General features: G+C 55.1%; 9 protein-coding genes across 9 annotated transcripts; 5 read left to right on the top strand and 4 right to left on the bottom strand.

Annotated features, from left to right (window-relative positions):
* Positions 1-1,796: 1,796 nt before the first annotated feature.
* Positions 1,797-5,391, top strand: ATEG_04232 (putative PAB1 binding protein (Pbp1); the record flags this gene model as incomplete). Its single annotated transcript, XM_001213410.1, has 6 exons — positions 1,797-1,939; positions 2,241-2,427; positions 2,489-2,590; positions 2,722-2,761; positions 2,823-5,138; positions 5,192-5,391. The coding sequence occupies 6 exons, from the start codon at positions 1,797-1,799 to the stop codon at positions 5,389-5,391; spliced, it is 2,988 nt and encodes a 995-aa protein (XP_001213410.1).
* Positions 5,392-7,489: 2,098 nt separating this feature from the next.
* On the top strand, positions 7,490-10,303 carry ATEG_04231 (COPI-interacting protein CEX1; the record flags this gene model as incomplete). The annotated part of the gene is made up of 9 exons (XM_001213409.1): positions 7,490-7,612; positions 7,682-7,819; positions 7,886-7,996; positions 8,056-8,202; positions 8,262-8,635; positions 8,687-8,981; positions 9,036-9,239; positions 9,287-9,459; positions 9,508-10,303. 9 exons carry the CDS (start codon positions 7,490-7,492, stop codon positions 10,301-10,303), a joined length of 2,361 nt encoding a protein of 786 aa, XP_001213409.1.
* Positions 10,304-10,625: 322 nt separating this feature from the next.
* On the bottom strand, positions 10,626-11,365 carry ATEG_04230 (uncharacterized protein; the record flags this gene model as incomplete). The annotated part of the gene is made up of 3 exons (XM_001213408.1): positions 10,626-10,659; positions 10,707-10,852; positions 10,928-11,365. 3 exons carry the CDS (start codon positions 11,363-11,365, stop codon positions 10,626-10,628), a joined length of 618 nt encoding a protein of 205 aa, XP_001213408.1.
* Positions 11,366-11,968: 603 nt separating this feature from the next.
* ATEG_04229 (uncharacterized protein) lies at positions 11,969-14,660 on the top strand (the record flags this gene model as incomplete). Its single annotated transcript, XM_001213407.1, has 3 exons — positions 11,969-13,968; positions 14,081-14,307; positions 14,419-14,660. The coding sequence occupies 3 exons, from the start codon at positions 11,969-11,971 to the stop codon at positions 14,658-14,660; spliced, it is 2,469 nt and encodes an 822-aa protein (XP_001213407.1).
* Positions 14,661-15,222: 562 nt separating this feature from the next.
* ATEG_04228 (PI-PLC domain-containing protein) lies at positions 15,223-16,683 on the bottom strand (the record flags this gene model as incomplete). Its single annotated transcript, XM_001213406.1, has 3 exons — positions 15,223-15,440; positions 15,490-16,089; positions 16,149-16,683. 3 exons carry the CDS (start codon positions 16,681-16,683, stop codon positions 15,223-15,225), a joined length of 1,353 nt encoding a protein of 450 aa, XP_001213406.1.
* Positions 16,684-17,479: 796 nt separating this feature from the next.
* On the top strand, positions 17,480-18,507 carry ATEG_04227 (SUR7/PalI family protein; the record flags this gene model as incomplete). The annotated part of the gene is made up of 2 exons (XM_001213405.1): positions 17,480-17,888; positions 17,951-18,507. The coding sequence occupies 2 exons, from the start codon at positions 17,480-17,482 to the stop codon at positions 18,505-18,507; spliced, it is 966 nt and encodes a 321-aa protein (XP_001213405.1).
* Positions 18,508-19,130: 623 nt separating this feature from the next.
* ATEG_04226 (uncharacterized protein) lies at positions 19,131-20,629 on the bottom strand (the record flags this gene model as incomplete). Its single annotated transcript, XM_001213404.1, has 2 exons — positions 19,131-19,136; positions 19,178-20,629. The coding sequence occupies 2 exons, from the start codon at positions 20,627-20,629 to the stop codon at positions 19,131-19,133; spliced, it is 1,458 nt and encodes a 485-aa protein (XP_001213404.1).
* A 550-nt stretch (positions 20,630-21,179) lies between these two features.
* On the top strand, positions 21,180-22,553 carry ATEG_04225 (WD40 repeat domain-containing protein; the record flags this gene model as incomplete). The annotated part of the gene is made up of 4 exons (XM_001213403.1): positions 21,180-21,201; positions 21,272-21,293; positions 21,346-21,841; positions 21,894-22,553. The coding sequence occupies 4 exons, from the start codon at positions 21,180-21,182 to the stop codon at positions 22,551-22,553; spliced, it is 1,200 nt and encodes a 399-aa protein (XP_001213403.1).
* Positions 22,554-23,087: 534 nt separating this feature from the next.
* On the bottom strand, positions 23,088-23,800 carry ATEG_04224 (dynein light chain Tctex-type family protein; the record flags this gene model as incomplete). The annotated part of the gene is made up of 4 exons (XM_001213402.1): positions 23,088-23,372; positions 23,433-23,507; positions 23,618-23,656; positions 23,774-23,800. The coding sequence occupies 4 exons, from the start codon at positions 23,798-23,800 to the stop codon at positions 23,088-23,090; spliced, it is 426 nt and encodes a 141-aa protein (XP_001213402.1).
* Positions 23,801-24,372: the final 572 nt, after the last annotated feature.

Genomic DNA, 24,372 nt, shown 5'->3' with positions numbered 1-24,372 from the left:
GTTCGTGCATACTACCTGGGCCAGCCCATTCTAGGAGTGAGAGGCATTGGAGTGCTGGTAGTCCACCAATTATCGCTTCTCTGCAACTGTGCGATAGTCCAGGGTTCGACTATATTGGTTCTTAATCTAATGCAAATTCAAACCCGCCTGCATGGAGTGAGGGACCTAGACAGTGACGGTGGTATTCACCGTTGATCCTTACATTATTGTCCGGGAGACTACCTACTGCAATAGCGCTGAGTGCGGTTCTTATTTTGTCTTAGCACCATATCCTGCATGATACCCTAACATTGTGAGTCTGGAGTACCAAGTCTCGACCAATGATCCATTAACACCTTGTCCTCCCTTTTGGACCGACTTCGTCTCGGGGTGGGGAGAAGGCTGGAGGCCCATGTGCATTTGACCGGATGGTGTACAAAGTCGCACAGAAGGATGGATTTCCGAACAGGTACCTGGAGAGGACAGTCTTCTGTACATCCATATTCATCGGAGTCCGCCACGATCAAATGGTCTATCGCGTATCGGGAGGAACCCTAGTCTGGCGCGGTGGGGAGTGATTTTCCACTAAGCGAAGTATCCATGTTCCAGATGCGTTGGCAACTTGGCACCGAAAAGAGTGGTGATGTTCGTTGAATCTCGTCCAATTGTTGATATGGGGTTCTAGAGATGACGAATTCCATGAGATACTGTAGGATAGCCACGGAGACGTCTTCGATCCAGAATGGTGGTGGTGTAAGGGATGGAGAGGACGATTGACCATCGGACTAGGACGGATCCAGCCATGGTGCTGCAATGTCGGTGGAGCATGCCTGGGTGGAGGATGACAGTCGGTCACAAACTAAGCCGCCATTTAGTTAGATGGGTCAAACATCCAAGCCACAGCTCCAATAAAAACCACCATCATGGAGACGAATAGTGCGTCTCAGATGTGCAGTGGTTGTAGCGAGGTGGAACACACATTCCAATTGGAATTTATGAAAGGAGAAAGAAATCAACATAGAGAAATTGAATTGAATTGAATGTGATAATGGTCCTGGGTTGAGAACAAGATGGAGTTATCAATGGGTGTCGTTATAGCAGATCGACGACAGTCAACAACAGAAATAGTACTCAGAGCCTACTCTGTACTCCGTACGCCGTACGAATCTCTCCTGTCGTTACCTTACTCCGAGTACTGGTCCAAAGTGTGGCACCAGAACAATTCCAACCAACGACATCGTATCGCCCATCCGTCATCATCATTCTTCTTCCCTCTTGACACTCGGTCTCCCCCTCTTTCGCGTGGTTTGACACAGGCGAGATTTTCATCTCATATTGGGACTCTTCTTAAGCCTTGAGTCGGCTGTGGTAGAGTCGGTCTTTTGTGGTGTGCGACGGTCGTCGTTCTATTTATTCTTTTGGCACTTTTTTTTTTTTTCGGTGTTCTTCTTCCCCCCATCCAAAGTCCCGTGACTTGACAAGCTCCCTTCTTGCTCCTCCTCCTCTCCACCACTACCTCCGCCTCCCTCGCTCTCTCTCTCCTTCGCTCTTTTTTCAACTCCCTCTTCCTTACACACTCCCCTCCCACCCCCGCTCCTCTTCTCCCCCTCTTTATCCTCCTCCTCCTTCTTCTCCCTTGGAATTCCTTCCGCCTTTGGAGGTTCCTCTCGCGCAGGCGGTGTGCTTGCTTTGGCTGCATTCCTGCTCTCCGTCACCTGATCCTTTCCTTAGCTTCGCGTCGTGCCCATTCCCACACGACGTAAGCTTGCTTCCGCATTGACCATCTCCCTGATTATATGACTTCCTCCTTCAACTCAATGCCGGCCTCCAACACCACCGCTCCGGGCAATGCTTCCACGCAAAACCCGGGCGGCAGACCGTCCCTGAGACCCAGTGCTAGCACGAGAGTGTCGGATGGAAGTCGGCGGCAGGCGGGCAGTCCGCTTGACGGCACACAAAGGTACGTCGCATGGCCCTCTACCGCATCGCTCGACTGCGAAGCCCATTTCCTCCCTGGTTGCCTTGCACTGTTATTGCCTAATTCTTCCCTTCGCCTTGTTGCTTGCGCCGTACTCGCAGTTTACTCTCAATTCATCCCCATTGGCTGCCGTGTTCCCGTCACTGTGGCTTTGTCCGCAGCCTATGCATCCCCTTAGTGGTTGAGTTTCACTGCCAATACGTGTGACATGGCTTGGGATATATGCTTATCACACACTGTGCTTGCCTTGTACGCATTTGCTAACGACCCTTCTCCGATGCAGGCGTAGCAATTCCCAGAAAGCGTGGACGTCTGGAACAAACCCCATTACCCAGAGATCTACCCACTCGCAGCAGAACGGAAGCCTATCTCAAAAGCAATCCCCCTCCCCGAGACCGACGCCCAAGGAATCAAACACCCCCGATAGCCATGCACACGACCGTCTCGTTTTCCTCTTCACGAGCTTTATTGTAAGCTCCATCTACCTTATGTTGATCATTGACTCGCGGAAAACTCACTTTTCCCTCACAGGGCTTGACCACTACGATCACGACCGAACATGATGACCAGTTCACCGGAATTTTCTCCTCTGTGTCTCTGGAACCCCACGAGTCCACGGTGATTCTTAAGATGGTACAGCGGACGACCCGGATCCAACCAGCAGCGCGCGAATGGCACAAACGAAAATTCCCAGTCAATTCTTGGGCTCAGCGCCCATCATTCGGTGGCTTTTGACATTAAGAATATCCGGGACATTGCCGTAGCCAATGTGTCCACATCGGGAAGTGATCGCGAAGTCTTCCAGTAAGCTCATCTCTACATCACGTACCCATTTGTCAAGGTGTTCGACAACTGACTCCAACAGGTGCATCGGCTGGATTCAAGACTGATGTGGACATTTCGGGTAACCTCGCGATCCGCGAGCGGACCTTGAAACGCTGGGAGCCATCAGCTGATACTGATGTGGACCTGTCACTGGAAAGCTCGGACACCACGGGATGGGACCAATTCGAGGCCAACGCGCGGTTGTTCGGTGCTACGAGTAGCTACGACGAGAACATCTATACCACCCGGATCGACCGCTCGGATCCGACATACAAGCAGAAGGAGGCCGAAGCAGCACGGATTGCTCGCGAAATTGAGGGCACTGAGGTGGATAATGCTCATGTGATGGAAGAGAGAGGCCTGGTTGCAACAGGCGACGGAGACGAGGAAGACAAGTACAGTGGTGTCCGTCGCGATGAGAAGAACTTCCCACCCCTCATCTCGGGCCAACCGAACAAGTACACGCCGCCCGCGCGTCGTCAAGCTGCGGCCCAGGCAGCAGCAACTGCCGCCGGAGCCGCTGCTACCACCAAACCGACACCAACCCCCTCTACTGCGCCGGCGAAAGAAGCCCCTCCCTCGCAGCCCCAGCCCCCGACGACATCATCAGCGACACCCGCCGAGTCGGAATCGAAACCCGCGCCTGCCAAGGCTTTGGTGCCCCCTGCTGCAGCCCCCAAGCGGACGGGAACGGAGAATGCCTCCGCCAACGTGGAAACGGAAGTATTGGATCACTTCCGCCAGTTTGCCAACAGTGAGAAAGCGAAGTTACAGGAACGTCGTCGTAACCAAGCCTCCTATGATCGGACCATCAAACTAAACGAACTGATGAAGTTCTCTCAGAACTTCAAGCTCGGTACCCCCGTCCCTAAGGACCTTGTCCCAATTCTGGCCAAGGATCCTCATAAGCAAGAAGAGATCATCCAGCGCGCTCAAAAACAGGCCGATGAGAAGTCTTCCACCAAGAGCACCCCACCGACCACCGAACAAAAGCCGGTAACTCGCCCATCTGGACCTGCCCGTCATGACAGTGGCAACATGCCAACGAGTGCTGGCCCTGATCGTTCCAACTACGCTCGAGGCCGACAGATGTATCCTCCCACTGGCCCCCACGCCGGACCTAGTGGACGCGTTGCACATCAAACGATGCACCCCGGCCGCCAAGCTACGGGTATGCTTGGTCACCGTCTGGCTGATAATATCCAGCAGCGAAAAGGAGCGGCTATGGGAGCTGTCCCACCGCCCTTGCCAATCCACGATGCTCGCGCGCCTCCAACCGGCCCTGCTGGCGACCAGTCGGGTATTACCAGCCCGAACAAAGCGCAGACACCGACATCTGCTGCCTCCAGCAAGTTCAACGTGAGAGCGATGGAATTCAAGCCCAACCCCGCCGCAAGCACCTTCACGCCAGGTGCTTCATCCAATTCCTCCCCGTTTGTCCGAGGTCGGTCCGTCTCCCGTGCAACCAGTCCGTCTGCCTTCTTTGGTGGCAAGAAGCCGAAGCCTGCTACTGAGCGGCCGTCGCTCAACGATCTGTTCAATCCGATCAAGCGCATGAAGAAGGAGAGCGCAGGAAATTCTGAAAACAATTACGCTTTCAACGGAGGAATCCCGCCGGCTTTCAAGACCCCTCCTACCTGGGATGTTCCAAGTGGCAATGAAGAGAAAACTTACCAGCAGATGGTCAAACTGCCCGCTCCAAACCGTTCGGCATCCAACCCACAAGGACCTAACCAGTCGCAGATGCCTTTCCAATTCGCCCAGTCCACTCCGGGAATGGGTCCAGCGTCTGGGCCCCCTCACGCGCCTCACCTGCCTCCCCAACAACATCACGCCTCGGGCCCTCATTTGGATGATCCACACCGCATGCAGATGTCCGCGTCGACCTCCCAGATCTTCCCGTCACCAAGGCTTCAAACTGGCTACCCATCGCCGATGGCACCACCACCCGCGCAGCTTGCATTTGGACAAACCATGCCACAGTTCTATGTGAACCCGAACGCCCCACAGCCTGGTCATATGCGGCATTATCCTGGCGCACCCCAGTTTGTGAACCCGCAAGCCACGATGGGTGCACCGATGATGGTGCAGCATCCCTCCAGTGGGCCGTACATGGGAGTTCCTCAGGGTATGGCCCCCTATACGCCGCAGATGCAGATGTATTCACCAAACCCTGGGCATGCCTACCCCCAACCTGCACCGCCACAACCTCATAGCGGATATCCGAGCCCTAGCCGTGGAGCTCCCATGATGATGCATCAAAACTCCCAACCTGGTCAGCTTCCCCAGCCGGTGATGTTCGTTCCCCCCGGCCAGCATGGCCAACCTGTCTATGGCTCCCAGCAGCCAGGCCACAGTACGTTATGCCAAGCCAGTCTCACCTAGACCAAGGTACTAACCTCGATCCAGTGCCCCCCGTCCGCGGTAACTACCAGCAGCCGCATTTCCAGTCTAGTCCCCACCAGGTTCATTATCCCCCGCATCAGCATCGGACTCCTAGCAGTGGTTACAACCAGTTGCCTCAGATGCCTCCGCAGGGTCCTGCCCAATCTCAGCCTAGCGTCACCACAGGTCCCCAAACCTCCGAAGCCACCGAAGAGACCAAATGAATTCACATATAGTCCGCCACATACTTGCCTCTCAGAGGCCGCACACCGCCGTTTGTCGGTATAGTCGCGGCATTCGGGTGAGGGCAGTCTTCCGCTTTGATCAGATCTTGTATGATTTCGATGGCTTCTCTATCTTGCTCCGTCCAACTCGCCAATATGTTTCGAAAGATGTCTGCCATGTACTATCATTCCTTCCTTTTGCAGACTTGTGCGATGCGGAATGAGTGGGTGTGAAGCGACACTACAGTCATGGTTTGTGAACCTCTGGATCTAAGCTGGATTGCATACTGACGCACCCAGGCCATGGCATCGCCGCACACCCTTTCGAACAACAGGAAATGCAGCCAGATAGGGGAGATATAAGATCCGGGGGTGTATATGGTCACTGTCGGACGATCTGCTAGGTGGTACGCCAATGATAGCACACTCTTCGAATCGTGTGCATTCCCCTCATCGCTACAGTCTATACTATACACCCTTTCGGGGAGTGCTGTCACGGGTCTGTCGGTCAATCTTTGGCAGACGCATGGGGTTATGCCGGCATGGCGCCCTGCTGGCCTGGTCGCGTTGAGGCGAGGAAGTCTTTCCATTTCCTTTCTCGCACGTTTTCTTGCTATTGCAATACTTGCTCGCTTTGTGGTGTGGCCAGGGAAAGGAGTGGGGATATGATGGAGAGTCGCGAGTCGAAGGCGTTGTGGTTTACAGTTTGTCACTGGTCTTGGGTCTCAGCTGGTTCAGGATCCTCTAGGAACCTGTGAGCAAGTGATCTAGGAGACCGCGCAGGACGGTGGTGGGTAGCAGATTTGCGTTCAACGATAGTGACGAATGGATCGTGATACTATGGAATACGTCCATTTTTCCAGTAGCTTGATAGGACGGGTGTGAATTACCTATATAACCCTGGACGAGTCAGCCACTATTCGCATGTCATATCCGAGGCTTATCAAGCGAATGGGGAGTGTCTCCTCAGGTCTTTTCAGTTTATATTTTGGTCATCATCCACCCGACGAAACGGTCACCACCGCGGTACTGTAGTCCCATCGAGATGCAAGAAGCCAGCCGAACCGAGTCACAAATTCCACCACAGCGCCATATCACAGGAACCCCAGGGACGAACAAACCCACACATCGTATCGTGCATACTTTCCATTTACGTCCTTCCCATCGCCAGCAGTGTAAATAGATCGAACGTCCACAATGTCCGCCGTAGCCATTAGTTTCTGCAGTTCCTCATGGAGACAAAGCGGACCAGAAACCCCAATTTACGGCGTGAAGCCTTCCCCGCCTGAACGGATCAGAGCTCGTTGTACACATGTATTCCCAGGGTCCGCAACGTCGGACGAGTCTTGCGACTTGGACCTTGCGCCTTTCACATAATCATGTGCCTGCTGTTGTTTGATACAACGATGACGGGGGAAGGAGACCCAGGAGGTATGCGGACGATAACGATGCGGAAAAATGTTCGCGACTGGACTGTGGGATGGGAAGGGGATTTTGGACCAGTGGCTTGGCTTTTCTTGATCTCGATGGAGTCCCTTCGGTGTCTTGTGAACGCGTCTTTGCGGGTTCGCGGTCTGACCTTTTACCAGATTCGCATCTTCGGAGAGGCGGGTGGGATGGATGGGGGTTTGATGGAGCTCACCTGATGCCGATGTTTGGGTATCGCGAGGGCTTTGGAAGAGAGGGTTAGCTATGAGAAGGGGTTGGTAATCAGTATCTGAATGAGTTGAATGAGCTGCCCATACATTCGGACGAGAGCTGTTGAAGCGAAAGAGCGAGGTGTGAGAGAGTGAGGAGAGACGGCGGAATGCGAAAACGAACAAAACAGCTGGCGGCGATCCCCACTAAGCCCCATTGGGGACTGCCAAGGAGACCATCATCATCTCCATGATCATCGCTCTTCGTCCTGCTGCTCCGACTTTATTCTCCGGAGGGTCTTCTTATACTCGGCGGTGGTCTTCCTTCTGCCTTGCCTGACCTCTCTGATCGACTGGATTGACCTTATTTCTTACCGTCCCGCTTGACAGCCAACACCACCCTCCCTGTTTGTCACGCAACCCTACAAACAACCCCCGCGGACGGACTCTCCTAAACCGTCATGGATTTCCTCAAGTCCGCCGTCGCATCGGCGATTGCCAAAGGCAGTTCATTTCCCTATTCGCTCGGCGACCGTGTCGACATCTCCGATTCGATCTGGACCCTTCACAACGCCACCAAACGGGTATGATCATGCCCTCTCGCGCCTGTTGGCTATACTTGCCCCGCTAATGCAATCTGGCTCTGTGGACAGGAAGATGGCTCCGCCTGCAGTATATTCACCTTCGACATTGCCGCGAACAAGTCGCGTCTACCGCTCGCAAAGAACGCTGTGCGAAAATCTCGAACATTGAGACACCCCGGCGTGATCAAGGTGCTCGACACGATCGAGGTACGCCACCGCGGACTACATGGTACCTGTTGATTGGGTGTCGCTGACCAAAATAACTTGGCATAGACGGAGACCAGCATCTATATCGTGACCGAACGGGTTGTCCCGCTCTCCTGGCATGTGAAGCGACGGAGTCTCAGCGAGGAGACGTGCAAATGGGGCTTGTATACTGTAGCGGTGTGTATTATGCTAACCCGAGACGAGGCCGGGAGTACTGACAGTGGCTGGGGCAACAGTCTACTCTGAAATTCATTAATGAAGACGCGGCTTCCGTCCACGGTGTCGTGCGCGCATCGTCGATCTACGCGAGTGAAAGCGGCGAGTGGAAGCTAGGCGGGTTCGATGTGCTGAGCTCCATGAATGACGAGCACGCGGTGATATATGTCAGTTGGATTGGATGAATGTCACTCATGTCAGATAGGCGGTAGCTAACGAGCGACAGACATATGGCAGTCTCGTGCCCGATGCGGCGCGGTATACGCCGCCGGAGGTCGTCAAAGGCGGCTGGGATATCATCAAGCGCCATCCGTTGAGCGCGATCGACGCCTATGGCTTGGGCATTCTGATCTTCGAAGTTTTTAACGGCAACTTTGTTGGCGGCGACCAGGTGGGCAAGACGACCAACGTCCCGCCGAGCATGCACCAGAGCTACAAGCGTCTCTGCACGGCGAATCCGAAGCTGCGCTTGAGTCCTGCGCATTTCGTCGAGCAGGGAAAGAAGCACGGGGGCTTTTTCCAGACGCCTCTCATCCGCCTGACGGATGATATTGAGAGCTTGGGTCTGAAGAATGACGCGGAGCGGGAGGAGTTCATCAAGTGCGTTTCCGATCTGCGTCGAGGTTCGAGTGTTAGTGCTAATTGACCTAGTGAGCTGGATGAGCTTTCGGAGGACTTCCCCGAGGAGTTCTTCAAGATGAAGGTGCTTCCGGAGTTGCTCAAGTCGGTTGAATTCGGTGGCGGCGGCCCCAAGGTCTTGTCGGCCATTCTAAAGATCGGATCGAAGCTTTCGCCGGACGAATATAGCTCGAAGCTAACGCCAGTCATTGTTCGCCTATTTGCGAATCCTGACCGCGCACTGCGCGTATGTCTCTTGGACAACTTGCCTTTGATGATCGACAATCTTCCGCAGAAGATTGTCAACGATAAGATCTTTCCCCAGATGGTGAGTCTGGAGCTTCTCCACATTTTGACAGGCGGTTGATTTAAGACATTCTAGACTTCTGGTTTTACGGACGTCGCCCCTGTTGTTCGTGAGCAAACTGTCAAGGCTGTCCTATCAGTTATCACCAAACTGAGCGATCGGACGATCAACGGGGAGTTGCTGAGGTTCCTGGCGCGGACGGCAAACGACGAGCAACCCGGTATCCGTACAAACACTACGATCTGTTTGGGGAAGATTGCGAAGCATTTAGGCCAGGGTGTAGGTTTACCCTCCCCTCAAATGACATCTTGCTAATAACTATATAGTCCCGATCCAAGGTGCTCATTGCGGCGTTCACTCGCTCCCTTCGAGACCCGTTTGTGCATGCCAGGTGTGCTGGTCTGCTTGCTCTGAGCGCCACACTGGACTTCTTCACCGAGGAAGATTGTGCCACTAAGATTCTACCTGCGATCTGTCCCTCGCTCCTAGATCGAGAAAAGTAAGCCACCCTGCTCTACATCCCTCGTGCAGACCTGACAGCCAGCAGATTGATGAGAGAGCAAGCAAACAAAACCCTCGATCTGTATCTCCAGCGGGTACGCAAATTCAGCAATACGATGGCTGAAACAGCCGTTCCAACGTCGGCCAGTCCGGATCCCTCCAAAGATACCGCTCGCATTGGAACCTCGAACGACAAGTCCTGGGCTGGCTGGGCCATCTCTTCCTTCACTAACAAGCTCACGACAGCCAACGGCGAGATCCAGCCCGGGTCAACGAACGGAGCCAAACCCGTCGAGGCCGAGCCAGCTCGCTCTGCCTCGGTTCCTCGCCCTGTGAAAACGTCCGCCTCTGCGCAGCTGGACGTGCCAAAGGAGACGCTGCGTCCTGCGGCGCAGCCTACGGGCCGTCGATCTCAGTCCGAACAACCTGTGCCGGTAACACAGGAGGTCGAGGACTTCGACGACGGATACGATGCCTGGGGCGCTATCGATGACGATGAGGAGACGCAACAAAAAGCGGGGGATCCGTTTGACCCCTTTAGTCCCATATCCAACACCACGGCTTCATCTACGAGTGCCGCTGCCCCTGCCCAGAAGTCGACACCTGTGCCATATGATGACGGCGGCGAGCCTGACTTTGCGGGCTGGCTAGCAGCACAGTCGAAAGCCAAGAAACCGTTACCAAAGGGCCTGAACAAGACCAACACCGCCACTGCGACTCCGGTCTCGCGCACTTCTAGCCGTAATAGCGCCACGAAGCCCAAGACCGCCGCCCCGAAGAAGATTGACACGAAACCAAAGGATGATGATGTGGATGATGGCTGGGGTGATGCATGGGACTGATTTCGTTTGGATTGGGGTTTGGAATGTACTCAGCCCGTACGACATTGATGACTGGATATCATGCACATATGGGTCGGATAGACGTCTCGTTTCGAGATCTAATTGACTAATGATTCAACCGGAATAGTCATACAATATTCGAACATACATCCTGCAACATTACTCGAGTCAATTTCGTACCTTGTCCTAAATATATCTTTAGTCCTTGCTCAGCACATCCAACATCCACCGCACGACATCCTGGGGGACAGACGCCATCGGACAATGATCGCTCCTAATACTCGTCACGTCAACATCTCTTCCGCTCTGTCGTTCAACCACGTCAATCATATGCCTCTGGCCCTTCGCTGAGAGGACTAGATCATCTTCGCAGATCAAATACGAGACCGGCACGTCATCGTACCCGGGGTGCGTCAACAACCCCATGAGACTCGCCGCCGAATGCCTCGGAAACCGCTGCATCCAAGCGATGCCTTCCTCCGGTGGAAGACTCGAAAACACGACCTTGGCCGAGGCCGCAATATCGACGGGGCCAATCCAGCCGTTTTCCTAGCAGCGTTACTAGTACCCAGCGCCCACTGGAGGATTGAAATGACCTCGCAAGCATGAAAAGCAAGGACGTACATCGGGTTTCATCTCCACCTGATTCTGCTCGTCTTGATACCTCGCGGTAAGCCCCACCGCGTTCTCTCCAAGATCTGGAACCAACGCGGTGATATACGCCAGTCGCACGACACCGCCGGGTTTTCCCTGCTGTTGACGTTCATGCTTGGACAGACCCTTGGTGCTTTGGGTGGCGGGAATACCGCCATATGAGTGGGCGAAAATGATTACGTCCTTACCTTGGTCGACGAGATCGCGGACGTGAGATGCGATGAACGCTGCGTCGTCTTCCATGCTCGGCGGGGGACATGCGCCTCCCTGTCCGCCGGTAGGACCGACGCTTGGGAGATGCAGGGCTTGGACATCGTAGCCGGCTTCTGCGACGGGATCAAGGATGCTGGAGTAGAATTCCGGGAGGGCTAGAGAGCCAGGGATGAAGAGGATGGTAGGCTTTGCCATGGTGGAGTGGATGGGAGTGGGCTGGGTGAGAGGGAGAGAGGATTGGGGTGGGCGAGGGGGGATGTTGGCGGGTTATATATATTCCATGGGATGAGGTGATGTATACGTTAGGTACCTAGAGCTTAGGTAGTTGGATAGTGTCTAGACTTGTATAGACTGGGTATAGATGTCAGCCGATGTCAGCATTTCACAAGAGATGCCGGGCACCAATCGGACGCCGTCAGCCCCGTGATCTCCGGCTCCACCGGGTTCGGGGGGTTCTTTCGATCTCCGTGGAATCTTGTCTTGCTCTTTCGAACGGTCTCCAGCATTCCTTCTCTCTGCTTCGGCAGTGCAGTGTCTTGCTTCCATTCCTCCACGTATCTCCAGCCCTTCAGCCCTGTTCATTCCTCTTCTCGTACCGCTCATCGATCGGCATCCCTCGCGCCGGCTGAGAATCCTGCTGCCTTAGTGAGCGTCAGCAGGTGCGTCCATCCGCCGCGGAAGATCCGCTCCGCATCCCATCTCTCATGCATCATCATCAATAATTGTTGATTGTCCTCCAGGTTCCCTCCCAGTTCGTACGGGTCGATTCGCCGATAAGAGCTCGCTGCCTTCCCCGTGATGGATCCTGAAGATGAGGCCCCCCCGCCGTATTCCGCCGTCGACCCTTTAGCCTCGCAGACAAACAACAACCGGAATTTACTTCGTTTGCGCGGCGGCAATAATGCCCTGAATGATACCGTCTCAAGCGATGGCTCCAGCTCGGGCCTAGAAGTCGCCATCACCTCTCCTCTCCCGCCCGCCAACTTCACCTCTGCGGCCGCTTACTTCGCCGAGCGCCCGCCGCCCGTCTTTGACGAGGAATGTCCCATTCGCGAACACCAACTCACCATCTACCCCCGGAGCCAATCCAAGGACTTCCCCCGACGCCCACGATGCTGGGGCCCGCGGACGAATCATATCACCCAGCAGGACTGGGACACCTTTCTACGATATCTGTTTCCCCCGCACTTGGGACTGGCCTCGACCTCCGCCCAACTTTCCCGGCAGATCAGGGCGCAGATCCAGCGAGACCGCAAGGATCGACCACAGGAGACCGACGAGCAGCGCCGGGTGCGCATTTCGGCCGTCATCACGGAATGGAATCGATACTTTTTTGAGCCCCGCGCCGTCTGCATCGTCTTTGTCTACGTGACTAATCAACGAAATGCGCCCCTCTCGCCTCTCTGCCCAAAATGCTATCCTTCCGCGACAAAGGTATCGCAGGACAATCGCGCCGCCGCGACACAAAGCGCCGGTCGAGGGCGCCTCGTACGCCCTGGCTTACCGCCAGTACCAGGCCAACCCATCCCCCAAGCCAACACAGCATATCCTCCGGCGCCTTATGCATACCCGACCACACCCGTGTCTCCCGCCCCGTTTGCGCCGTACGGGGCAACCCCGTATCCTAATCCCGCCGCTCCGCATTACCCTTACTACCACCCGCAGCCATCACCTTACCAACAACCGTGGGGTTGGAACGCCCAACCATGGCCTCCCCAACACCAAAATTCCAGCCCCTCCAGTAAGGGTGGGCCCCTCGGCTGGATTGCGTCACTCGCCTCGCAAGCGCAGAAATACGGTGAACGCATCTCCGAGCAAGCCGAGCATTACGGTCGACAGGTAGAGGAACAAGCGCTGGCACACGGCCGGTGGATTGAGGAACAAGCGGGATTGCAAGGCCGCAAGGTGGAGGACATGTTTGGCGGGTTTTCGAGACCGCGGGATGAGTGGCCGGCCACTCAAGCGTATTATCCCAACGGCCCGTATCCGTACGGTTATCCACCTGCAGTCCTACCTCCAGCCGAACCTCCCACTCCAGTCACCCCGTTATCCCTACCAAACCAACAATCACCGCAACAGCAACCGCAACCACAGCCACAGCGGCCGCGTCGGGCATCCACAGCATCGATCTCGTCGGACTCGTCGTTCAGCTCGATCGATTCACTGTCAACCACGTCCGAACTGAGTTCATCAGATCTGGCCACCGTGCGAGCACAGCTACTTTCCCTGGACGAGCACCACGACCGTGAACTGCACGACGCCGCCGTGGGTCTGCGTCGCCAGCTGGATGAACTGCGGGAGTCACGGCGGCAGACCCGCCTCAATGGACGCTCCCATCACTGGGGCAGCGGACGCACGGGCTGGGGTCGCTGGGAGTCGCCGCAACAGCAAGAACGCAGCCGCGAAGAGCGTCGTGCGATCAAGGAAGAGACGCGGGCGACGCGCAAAGTCTTCCGGGAAGTACTCCGACGAGCGCGGGAGGAGCAGCGCGAACGCCGACGCAAGGACCGTAGTGGTCTTAAGCGAGAGACAGCGCGGAAGGAAGACGAAGCGGAAGACGGATCTGTACCACTGGACCAGCGGCTGCAGAACCTGGAGCTGACGGGGAACCGCGAAAGTCGATCGACGGTGCAGTCCTTCCCGTCGCCGACGCGGTCGGTGTCGGAAGTCAGCACGGTCAGTAGTCCGATCAGCACGCCGAGCACGGTGTCACTGCAGAGCACTCGCAACGTGACGGCCGGGAAGCCGGGTAGCAGCAGGACTGAAGCGAGCGAGAAGAAGTCGGAGGGGACGGGGAAGTAGGGCTTCATTTCATCATGTATTGACCACGGCGATTACGAATAACGAACCACACTTGATACTCCAGTCGCTGAATCTATTATCCAATGTACATCCATTCATTAATCTAAGCCGCCTGGGCCTCATTCTTCTCAACCAGATCACCCACCCCCAGCCCCCGCCCCACCTTGACCTTGACCGTCTTCTCCTGCTCCGCCGCGCCCGTCTCCTTCTTACCCAGCGACCCAACCTCATCGCCCTCATCGGCCTCCTTCCCGTCGGCCTCGGCGCGCAGCCGGTCCTGCCGCTCAATCTCGGCCCAGTTCATCCACATATCCGTCAGGTCGAGGCGCATGGGCGTAGGCATCCTCGCCGTCGGCGTAGTACTTGCTCTCGACGTTGTCGACCTGGAAACCGAGCGTGTCACGGTACAGCCGCAGGGCGGCGGTGTTGCTGACGCGGACGTGCAGCGAGACATAGCTGGCGCGGTGGGACTCGGCCATGGCGCGTTCTACCCATTCATCACCTGTTAGCATGGTCTTCCACCGCCCCCAACCAACCTTTTTACCCGCCGCAGGCGGGGGCGGGGGCGCAGTCAAATGAAGGGGGAAAAAAAGAAAGAGAAGGAAGGAAAAAAACGTACGAGACATCCGCATCAGCCGCTCCGCAATTCCCAGTCTACGATGCGTGCGCATCACGCTCAAACTCGTGATGTGCCCGTGCTGCACGCCGTCGGTCGGCTCCTCCTCCATCTTCGCCAGCACGTACCCCACCACCTTGGGGTACTGCTCTGCCAGCGATTTGCTGCCTGCGCCGCCGCCGGGGCCGGTGGTGGACTTGGAGTAGCCGGATTTGGGGCGCACGACGGCGACGAAGCTCAGTTGCGGCCAGGTCAGGGCATGGTAGAGGTAGTATTTGAGGAAGTAGTTTTCGGGGAGGTTGGTGATGTTGCAGGTTTGGATGGAGGGGAGGAGGTCGATGTAGGAGGGGTAGGAGGAGAGGGGGACGATGTCGACCATTTTTTCTGTATAGAGTTGTGCTCTGGTTCGAGGGATTGGAATGGGAGGGAGGATTGAGTGAGATGGTGGATAGTATGTACTCCGGAGTAGAGGTCAGGTCAAAGTCGAGTGTGGTCGGAATCACAGAGTACGCTAACCGTTTTGGGTAACTATACCAGCCCTAACACTAGAGTATACACAATATCTTTCCAACAATGCAAGCTATATACTAAATAGTTACTCGGTCATCGCTCGTAATATGTTCACAGGTATCTATTAGATTATGTTCGCCATCCATTGTACCACCCCCAGCACCAGCAGTGTCGCCGCCAGACCCGGCGGGCTCACACTCATCGCCCCGGATGCAATCCCGCAGCACTGCTGGTTGTAGGTGACGTTGTTCATCTGCGCGGCCACCTCGAACACGGAGCCGTTGAAGCTCCCGTAGTTGTAGTAGTCCACGAGGAGGAAATTGGGCGGACGGTTCCATTTCGCTGCGATTGTTAGTCTTCCCGTCTCACCTTCTGCAGATGCTAAACTTACTGGTACAGTTGTCGGCCATCCACCCCAGACTTCCGTACCCCTCTACAGCGTTGGTCTGGTTCAGGAGCGCCGTGTTGGGAATCAGGAGGTTGATGCCGGCCAGGTCGACGTCCAGGTTGAGGTTGTGGTTGGCCATGTACATGCGATTGTGCGCGTCCTGCGCGCTCAGCCCGGGCGGCCGTTGCACGGTGCAGGGGAAGTTGGTGTCGGTGGGCGAAAAAGGCGTCTCCCACATCTGGGAGAACTCGTCCATCAGCCACGGATAGGCGGTCTGGTTGGCCTGGTAGTCCATAAAGACGACGGCGCGCTTGCCGGACAAGATCATGCTGGACAGGGTGGGCCAATCGCCCAGCGCCATGGGGATCTTGGGCGGCGTGTACACGTAGTCGATCAGACCGGAGCTCTCGATGATCGAAGAGAAGTTTCCGGGCGCCACGTAGTCGTAATTACCAATCAGAATGGTCACTACGTCGTATGGATGGGTGCGCAGCCACTTGGTGACGGTGACGAAATAGTCCTCCAGGGGCCCAACATTCAGCAGTTCACAGGAGGTGTGGCAGAGATAGATGGTGTTGTTGGTGTAATGCGTCTGAAATTGCACTAGTCACAATGGCATTGTTAGTCGGCAGATTCGGGGCGAGCGGTAAGATATCACCTACGCATGCGAATTCCATCGTTCAACTGATCCTCCACCTTCAACGCCTGGTTGGCCGCCACGCTGCCCGGCTGGACGAAGGGACTGTTGTGGGCGGCCACCATGGTGATGTTGGAGTATTTCCGGGCGCAGAACTCCGGGTAGTTGTTACAAGGCTGGGTGTTGACCGGGGGAGAGGAGGTCGAGGTGGCCGTAGATGTCGCATTGGAGGTACTGTTGTTGGACAATCTTGTATGGTTACCGCTCAGGAGGGTGAGGGAGGAGGTAGACGTAGCGGTTGCATTCTGCGACGCCGACTCGGTGACCAGGGCCGTATCTGTGGTGGCCGAACCAGTGACCATACCGCCATGGTTGGCGGTGAGAGTGCGGGTAGACGTGTAGGAGATGTAGTTGCCTGTGGGAGTTTCGACATCACTGAGAGAGGTGACGGTGCCGTCCAGCGTGAGTAGCGAGCGGAGTTGACCGGTGGTTTTGGTGGTCTCATCGGCGGCCCATGTGGACAGAATCAGCCCGGAGAGGGCCAGAAGATGGAGGCGCATTATGATGCCATGCAAGGATGGAGGTACTCCGGAGTAGAAGAGAGGGACAGCGGAAGAACACAGAGGAAGAAGAGATGAAGTTGATAAGAATAGCCTGTGAGACACCAAGAGTGGAAGTGGAGCCCGAAATTTCAGGCAGCCCCATCGGGCACGACGTCATTGGGCAGGGGGCCACGAAGATCCGCCGATCGTGGCGGGACTAGTGGCTGACTAACGGGCGTCTAGGCTGCCACGCGTTATCACTTAATCCAACCTCTGCGGAGACTATAGACCTGCTATTGTTTACAATATAGTATAGGTAGTATAGTAGAATAGAAACACGTAGAAAGGCTACAATAATTATAGTAAATTCTCTTCTATTTTCTATTTATATGGCTTACTACGTATACTCCTATCAGTCTCACCATCAGTATTATTCTTCTGGCCCCACTACAAACTCTGACGCCACCCTGACACCATCCAGATTATCATCCCCGTTCTGGCCGCCGATCATCCTCCGTCTTTTTGGTCCCTGTTTCTCTCTCTCTCTCCCTCTCTTTTTCTCCTGCTCTCTTTTCTATCTTCTCTATATTCCTCTCTCCTGACTCTTCCAACCCCCCAATTTATACGTCCCCTTCCCTCCTTTCATGACGTTGACCGTCATCCCCTCCCCTCCCCTGTACATATACCTGATTCCGTCGTTCCCTCCGGCGTCTCCGGCATACATACACACATACACACATACCTACTCCCACCGTCTGGAGCCACAATACCCACCCATATCACATAAAATCCCAGCACATACAAAGACAGGCCAATGGCCGCCAAACTCCCCTCGTTTCGTCGGAACAATGCCTCTCGCACCACCCGTCGGTCGAAATCTACCGTCCTCTCCCACCGACTCCTCCGCACCCTCCTCTATCTAATCGCCTGGATCTTCCTCCTGCTCGTCTGCATCGGCAATCTCTCCAACAAGCCCGTCCTCCGCGAAACCTACTTCCTCAAAATCGATCTCTCCAACATCATTCCCCTCTCCGTCCCCAATGCCGTCCTCATCAACAGTATCGCCCGCTCCATCGGGCTCCACGACTTCTACCAGGTCGGTCTGTGGAACTTCTGCGAGGGCTACAACGACCAGGGCATCACCCACTGCTCCAAACACAAGACGCTTTACTGGTTCAATCCCGTCGAGATTATCCTCAGCGAGCTTCTCTCCGGCGCAACCAGTACGTCCCTGTCTCCCTCCCCCAAGACCCTTTCCTATCCGAAAATATGCTAATGATTGCAGTCGCCCTCCCCGCCGACATCACCGACGCCCTCAAAATCGCCCGTCTCGCCTCTCACTGGATGTTCGGCCTCTTCCTCGCCGCCACCGTCCTCACCTTCGTCATGATCTTCCTGTCCCCGCTAGCCGTCTCCTCGCGCCCGCCGCAGACCATCTCGTCTGATCCCGCCGAGAACGACCGCAACCGTCCGCATCGTCGCCGCACCTTCGTGCTACTTCGCTCTGTCCCCTTCCTCGTCCTCACCTTCTTCACCGCCCTGTTCACCATCGTCGCCTCCGTCGTCGCCACCGTCATGTTCACCATCTTCAGAAACGTCTTCACCTCTGACGACTATGACCTCAACATCAAGGCGGACCTGGGCCCCCGCATGATGGCCTTCATGTGGATCGCCTCCGCGTGCAACCTCATCGCCTTTATCATTCAGTTCGGCTCGTGCTGTGCCTCCTGCTGCGGCGGGCGTAAGGCCCGGAAGCAGTTGCGCTCGACCGTGTCCGAGCAGTCGAACGGGTCCTCGTCTGGATCCGCTGATATGCGGGAAAAGGATGGTCAGCCGGTTTAACTTGGCTCGCCCGTTTTGCCGCGCATTTCCCTTGGACAAATCGATTGGATAGATAAGCATGCAAAGGACTACTGTTACATAGCGAGCTGGATATATACGGATTATAGATTATAGACAGTATTGGGATTTGACACGATTTTTACGAGTTAGCCATGATTCAATGCATTGATGTTGAACTGTAACATAAGTTATCGTTGTGATCACTGTATCCCGGTACAGACCCCCAACAGCCGTCGCTATGCAATAAAACTAAAACAAATGGGTATCAATTACTCCTAGCAAGTTCGGCTTCCATCGCTCGAACCAATTCTTCTTCCGTACTGGACGGCGGATGACTCTGGCTGCGCTCGGCTGTATTCGGTGTACCCCGATGTGCTGGACTTTGAGGTGCCGAGACCACCTGCGCACCCGTCTCAGGTTGTCCAGTGCTCTGCAGCCAACCGTATTGTTTGTTGCGGAGAGACTGGATCATTTCAGCCCCACGTGGATTGGATGGGGGTGGTGCAGGGGTATCGTCGCCCTCGTCGGTCAAGTCAATCATAATCGGTGCTGGCGGTGGAGGAGAGGGTCCTGGCGGTCGAGGGGCTGGGGTTGTCACAGACGGCTGGTTCACAGACCCCCGGTCACTTCTGTTTGGGCCATTGAGAGGTGCAGCTTGGACCGGACCCACCGAGGCTGGTAGGGGCATGTGGCCTCCACCTGCTGGGGGCTTGTATCCCCGAGGAACGGGCGCGACCGCCGGCATCTGGCGCTGGACGTGAATTTCGTACAGGAGATTGTTGTAGACAATGCTGAGGTCGTTTAGTCGCGTGCGCCACTCTGCTGCCTCGGTCTTGTATTCCTCCACCTTGTTTTGGAGTTGGGACGACGCTCGTCGCAGTCGTGTATTCTCTTCGCGCAGAAGCTGTTCCTTCGACTTGCCAGTGGACGGGTCGCGCGTGGACCACTGATTCCACGCCGTGCGGTACTTGTTCCGCTCGTATGTGAGCTGTTGCACTCGATCCTTCAAACCGGAAATGCGGTGGTGAACGTCTCTGTCCACAGCCTCAATACACCGTACATGAATCCCGGGAGCCGACGGAAAGTAACCCAAAGGGCCTCCACAGGTGGGGTAGGGCGAAGTATACTGCGGCTTCGGACACACTCGCAAAGTTTCTGATGCCGTATTTGATAGCATATCGGAAGAGTTCAAACCGAATCGTTCTTTTGTGAGTTTGCTGACGGGAGAGGTATTCGAAGGTGCTTCATGGCCCGTTGTATGCTCCATCTGAGAGATGCTGTCGACTGCATCGAAGCGTTTGCTCCACAGGTCTGAACTGGCCTCAAAGGAAAGCTCGGGGGGCTCTGGAAGCTCAGCCGGAGGCACGGGACTCTCGTGCAAATCCGGAGGTATTTGGAAATTAGGATCCTCGAACAATGCATCCAGCGAGTCGAAAAGCGAGTTTGGTGTATGTACATTCTCCGAAGCAGGCGGCGTATGAGGGGCAGAGTCGGCTTGCTCAGTCCGGAGCAAAGAATCGGGAGAGGACAGCGACGGCGTGTCTTCCGGAGACGTGCTGGCCGAACCCTGGAAATAATCCAAAACACGTTTCTTCTCGGGTGGATTCCAAAAGTCCAGTTCATTTGGAAATGCTTCATCGCCAGTGCGCTTCCGGGGTTCTAAGGACGCCTCCAATTCCCGCAACGTCTCGGAATCAAATCCCTCGAAGATCCCATCGTCGATGACGCCGACTGAGCAAATATCCGGCGCGGAGAGGACATCCAGACTGTAGTTTCCCGTTGCATCTTCCACGTGACCGAAATCGTAGTTATGGTTTAAGTTGTCGGTTTCTGCCGTGTCGTGGGATGACCCGCTATTCTGATCAAACGATCCCAGCGCAGTCTGATTTTGGTTGGACGACTTTCCATTCCCGATGGACGGTTTCTCATCTCGGGAGGGTTCCTGAGTAGCATTCGTATGCTGCTGCTGCGATCCAGGGGGAGGTGTAAGCCCCAGATCATTTTCATGCAGTGGAGGTATTGATGGGAAAGACGGGAGATCCTCAGAGGCGAGATGCTCTTGAGGACCGGGAGGGCAGGTCTGGAGAGAGGTAGAATTACCTTCAACCACACTTCCATCCATGATTCCAGTTTTCACTAGGTGGCAAGGGCGTGTCGACGCGTCATGTGAATGATAACTCGATACTGCGGAAACAAAGGCACGTTTGGCTTTTGGTTCGAGAACGACGGGAGTCTTATTCGAGTTCCGACAGCGATATGGTGAATAAACTGGTCCTGATACCTAGTACCTTTGGATAACCACTTCAGTCGTGTCCGAGGTCAAAGAAGTGGACAACAGCGGCTGTCGAGACCCTTGTATTGATTTTTAAAATCAAATGATCAAAAGGATAATATCACCAGATCCATTTCGACCTGTTATCCGACGAAACGCCGTATGATCGAAGGATTGCCACTGGAGAGTGAGAATAGGAAGTCTCAGTTCGCTCTCCAAAACAAAAAAGAAGTGGTTGCCGCCTTTCTCACCGCCTGCAACACCGCTCACGTGGGGGCCGCCCTGCGGAGTAGGGAAAGTCCGGCAGAGAGAGTAGCAACAGCATCAACTGAACCACCGTCATCTCTTCCCTCTGTCGTCGTCCCTTGGTCTACTTGATGATATCGCCCACCTTGCCACAATGAGTGTTATTCTATGTACGGGTAAGTTATTGCCAGCTGTATACTCTGGAGTTTTATATACTTGGTTTTACTAAATGTCTCTGGTATACAGCGGGATATGATCACACAATTCGGTAAGCCTTTCTCCGTACTCTCTACAGGCCTCTGTGCTAACGCTGCGGATAGCTTCTGGGAAGCCTTGTCGGGGATCTGTTCGCGAACCATTCAGCATCCCGACTCTCAGGTAAACCGGTTATGTATCACCCCGGATAAGCGTTATCTTGCAGCTGCGGGCCACAACAATGTCAAATTATACGACATTAAATCTACCAACCCTAACCCGGTCATGACTTTTGATGGCCACACAAATAACATCACCGGAGTCGCCTTTCACTGCGAAGGGAAATGGATGGTTACGAGCTCCGAAGATGGTACCGTGAAGGTCTGGGACACTCGGACAGGCAGCCTACAGCGTAACTACGCGCATAAAGCCCCAGTCAATGATGTCGTAATTCATCCGAACCAGGGTGAACTAATTAGTGGTGACCGCGCCGGCATTGTTCGGGTCTGGGACCTGGGTGAGAGTGTCTGTACGCACCAACTGATCCCTGAAGATGATGTCGCTGTGCAAAGCGTTAGTGTTGCGAGCGATGGATCTCTGCTGTGCGCAGGCAATAAGAAGGTACATCACCCCTGGCTAATTTTTATCTTTTTCCTTAACTAATATAACCAAGGGCAACGTTTACATCTGGCGAATGATTCAAGACGCCGAGCTGACGCGCATTGTCCCGATCTGCACCTTCCAAGCTCATAAAGACTATCTCACCCGTATCCTTCTCTCCCCCGATGTCAAGCACCTGGCCACTTGTTCAGCCGATCACACCGCCAAAGTCTGGAACCTCGATCTCGACTACCCCCCGGCTAAGATGGCTGTCGCCGCCGCAGCCAAGGCGAGAGCAAAGAGCGTCACCTCGCAGACCTCGCCCGATCCAAGCAAGGATTCTCCGTCGTCCCCGGGCACAATGGCATCAGATAGCCAGAACGACACTCCTGGAAGCGATAAGGGGAGAGCCGATTTCATTAATCCTTTCAGCTTCATTGATGGGACCCCTCCCGTTAACAATGAGCCACAGCAGACCTTCCCCGTGCAACCCGACGGTCCCCCCATTGATCCAAACACCGCGACCCTTTTCCTCGAAACTACCCTCGCGAACCACCAGCGCTGGGTCTGGGACTGCGCCTTTTCTGCCGACTCCGCGTATCTTGTCACCGTCTCGAGCGACCACTACGCGCGACTCTGGGAGCTGGCGTCCGGCCAGGTCATTCGACAGTACAGCGGCCATCACCGCGGGGCGGTATGTGTGGCGTTGAACGATTATTCGGAACCGCGGTAGAGTTGTTGTTGAACTAGTTTGGTGCTCGGATTATCGTATCCAGATTCTCTTCATTTCTACATGGTTAGCATGGCGCCTGGTTGGTTGTTGTTTCATTGGAGTTCGGGTGCTTGACTGTGTTCCTTTTGTCTAATCCTTTCATGTCTGCAATATAATCCCACGTTACGCGAGGTTCTTCATTCACGAATCTACATTTAAACCATCGTCAGGCAATTTAGATCATACGCGTCCACACTACAACGCAACTCCACTTGAAGATGCATTGAGAGGCTAGAAACAATGGTATAAAGCTCTTCGTTGAAACAACATACCGGAATAAATAGGACAAAAGCCAACTGGTTCATAGCACCTTGCTCCGAAAGCGAAGACGACAAAATAGGGAACTAAGATCAGATCAAACAGATGGGTCTCAACATACAAAAGAACAGAAGAAATGATTTACTGGCAAGAAAAGGCGAAAGCACAAAAAAAGGATTCAACGCTCGCTCATCTCCGTTTCTCGTTCGTTTTCTTTTCCTTTTCTCTCTGCTGCCATCAATTCAAAGCAAACCACGTCACACTCACAACGACATCCAGACCCCGCTGGTCCGCCTCGGGGTACTTGAAGGTCCACATGCCGTCGCGCTTGACGTCCCAGAACGCACCCGACGCCGAGTGCATGCCGCGCTTGCCGACGTTGGCGGCGGCGCCGTCCGCCGCGGCGGACTGGTCGATCAGGCCTTGCTGGACGATGGTGCTGTTGACGGTGAAGCGGTAGGGAGGGGAGGCGGACGAGTCGGCCGGCGCGGTGGCGGTGATGAGGGCTTTGAGGATGGTGTTCTGTCGATTCGTGGGTGATTAGTCCGTGATCGTTCCGAGAGCCGAGCTGCGAGTACATACAATGATTTGGGAGTTCCATTCTCCGACCTTGGCGTGTTCGTAGCCCTTGACGTCCTTGAGAGCAGACTCGCAGGCCTATATCGATAGGTTAGTGCTCTGCGCGTCGGGTCGATTGGGATGGGTCAGGTGTGCGGCGAGGAATGACCCCGTGGTAGCTTGACGGGATCAGCGGGGACGGTACGAACCTCCGTGGCGATCTTGGTCAGGTCCGCGATGGGGACGGGCTGTATCGAAACGAGGGAGGCGTTAGCAACGAGATTCAACGGGCGTCAGTCAACGGGGGCCAGGTATGAACCACGCGGAATGCGGATTATGACGTCGCGTCGAGGGGTTGCACGTACCGACGTGGGAGCAGCGTCAACAGCCATTGTAGGTTCCGGAATGGTATATATAGCGAATAGATTGGTTATCCAGGTTCTATGGCGTGTGTATTAGCCGGGTTCGCGGGCTGATTGTGGTTTTGTCGGTGGTGATGAGACGGCGGGTGGTCATTCAAGCAGCGGTTGTGGGGGGAAGACAAGGGAATGCGGCTCCGACGTCGGGGAGCCGAGAAACCGGGAGCGGAATCTGTACGGGAGTAGTGGGGGAGGGGGGCGAATGGGTACCTGTATTGTGGGAGCAGGAATGCAGGGGTCGATCGGACTAAAGGGGTTCAGGGAAGAGAGATCTGGAAGAGAGGAATTGAGACAAGCGTCGATGTTTGGGTGTTGCGGAGTGGCATCATTTGCTGGCCGCGTGTGGCGCAGGCCGCGCGGGATGAGTAGCTTCTTACCACATAGGGTCTAGCGTTGTTTGTCTGCTCTGCAGCGCCACATTTGTCGGGCGTATGTTGTTCCGCTTCAGCCTCAGACAAGACAACTTCGTCCTGAAGGGATTGACATGGCTTACTTCAAGAACGTGCCGAGATGTCATATTGGACAACAGCTGGGTCTTACAGATC

This window comes from Aspergillus terreus, genomic scaffold (assembly GCF_000149615.1).
Source record: "Aspergillus terreus NIH2624 scaffold_5 genomic scaffold, whole genome shotgun sequence".
Classification (NCBI taxonomy): domain Eukaryota; kingdom Fungi; phylum Ascomycota; class Eurotiomycetes; order Eurotiales; family Aspergillaceae; genus Aspergillus; species Aspergillus terreus.
Note: the sequence above shows the minus strand (reverse complement) of the source record. Positions and strands in the feature narration are given on the sequence as shown.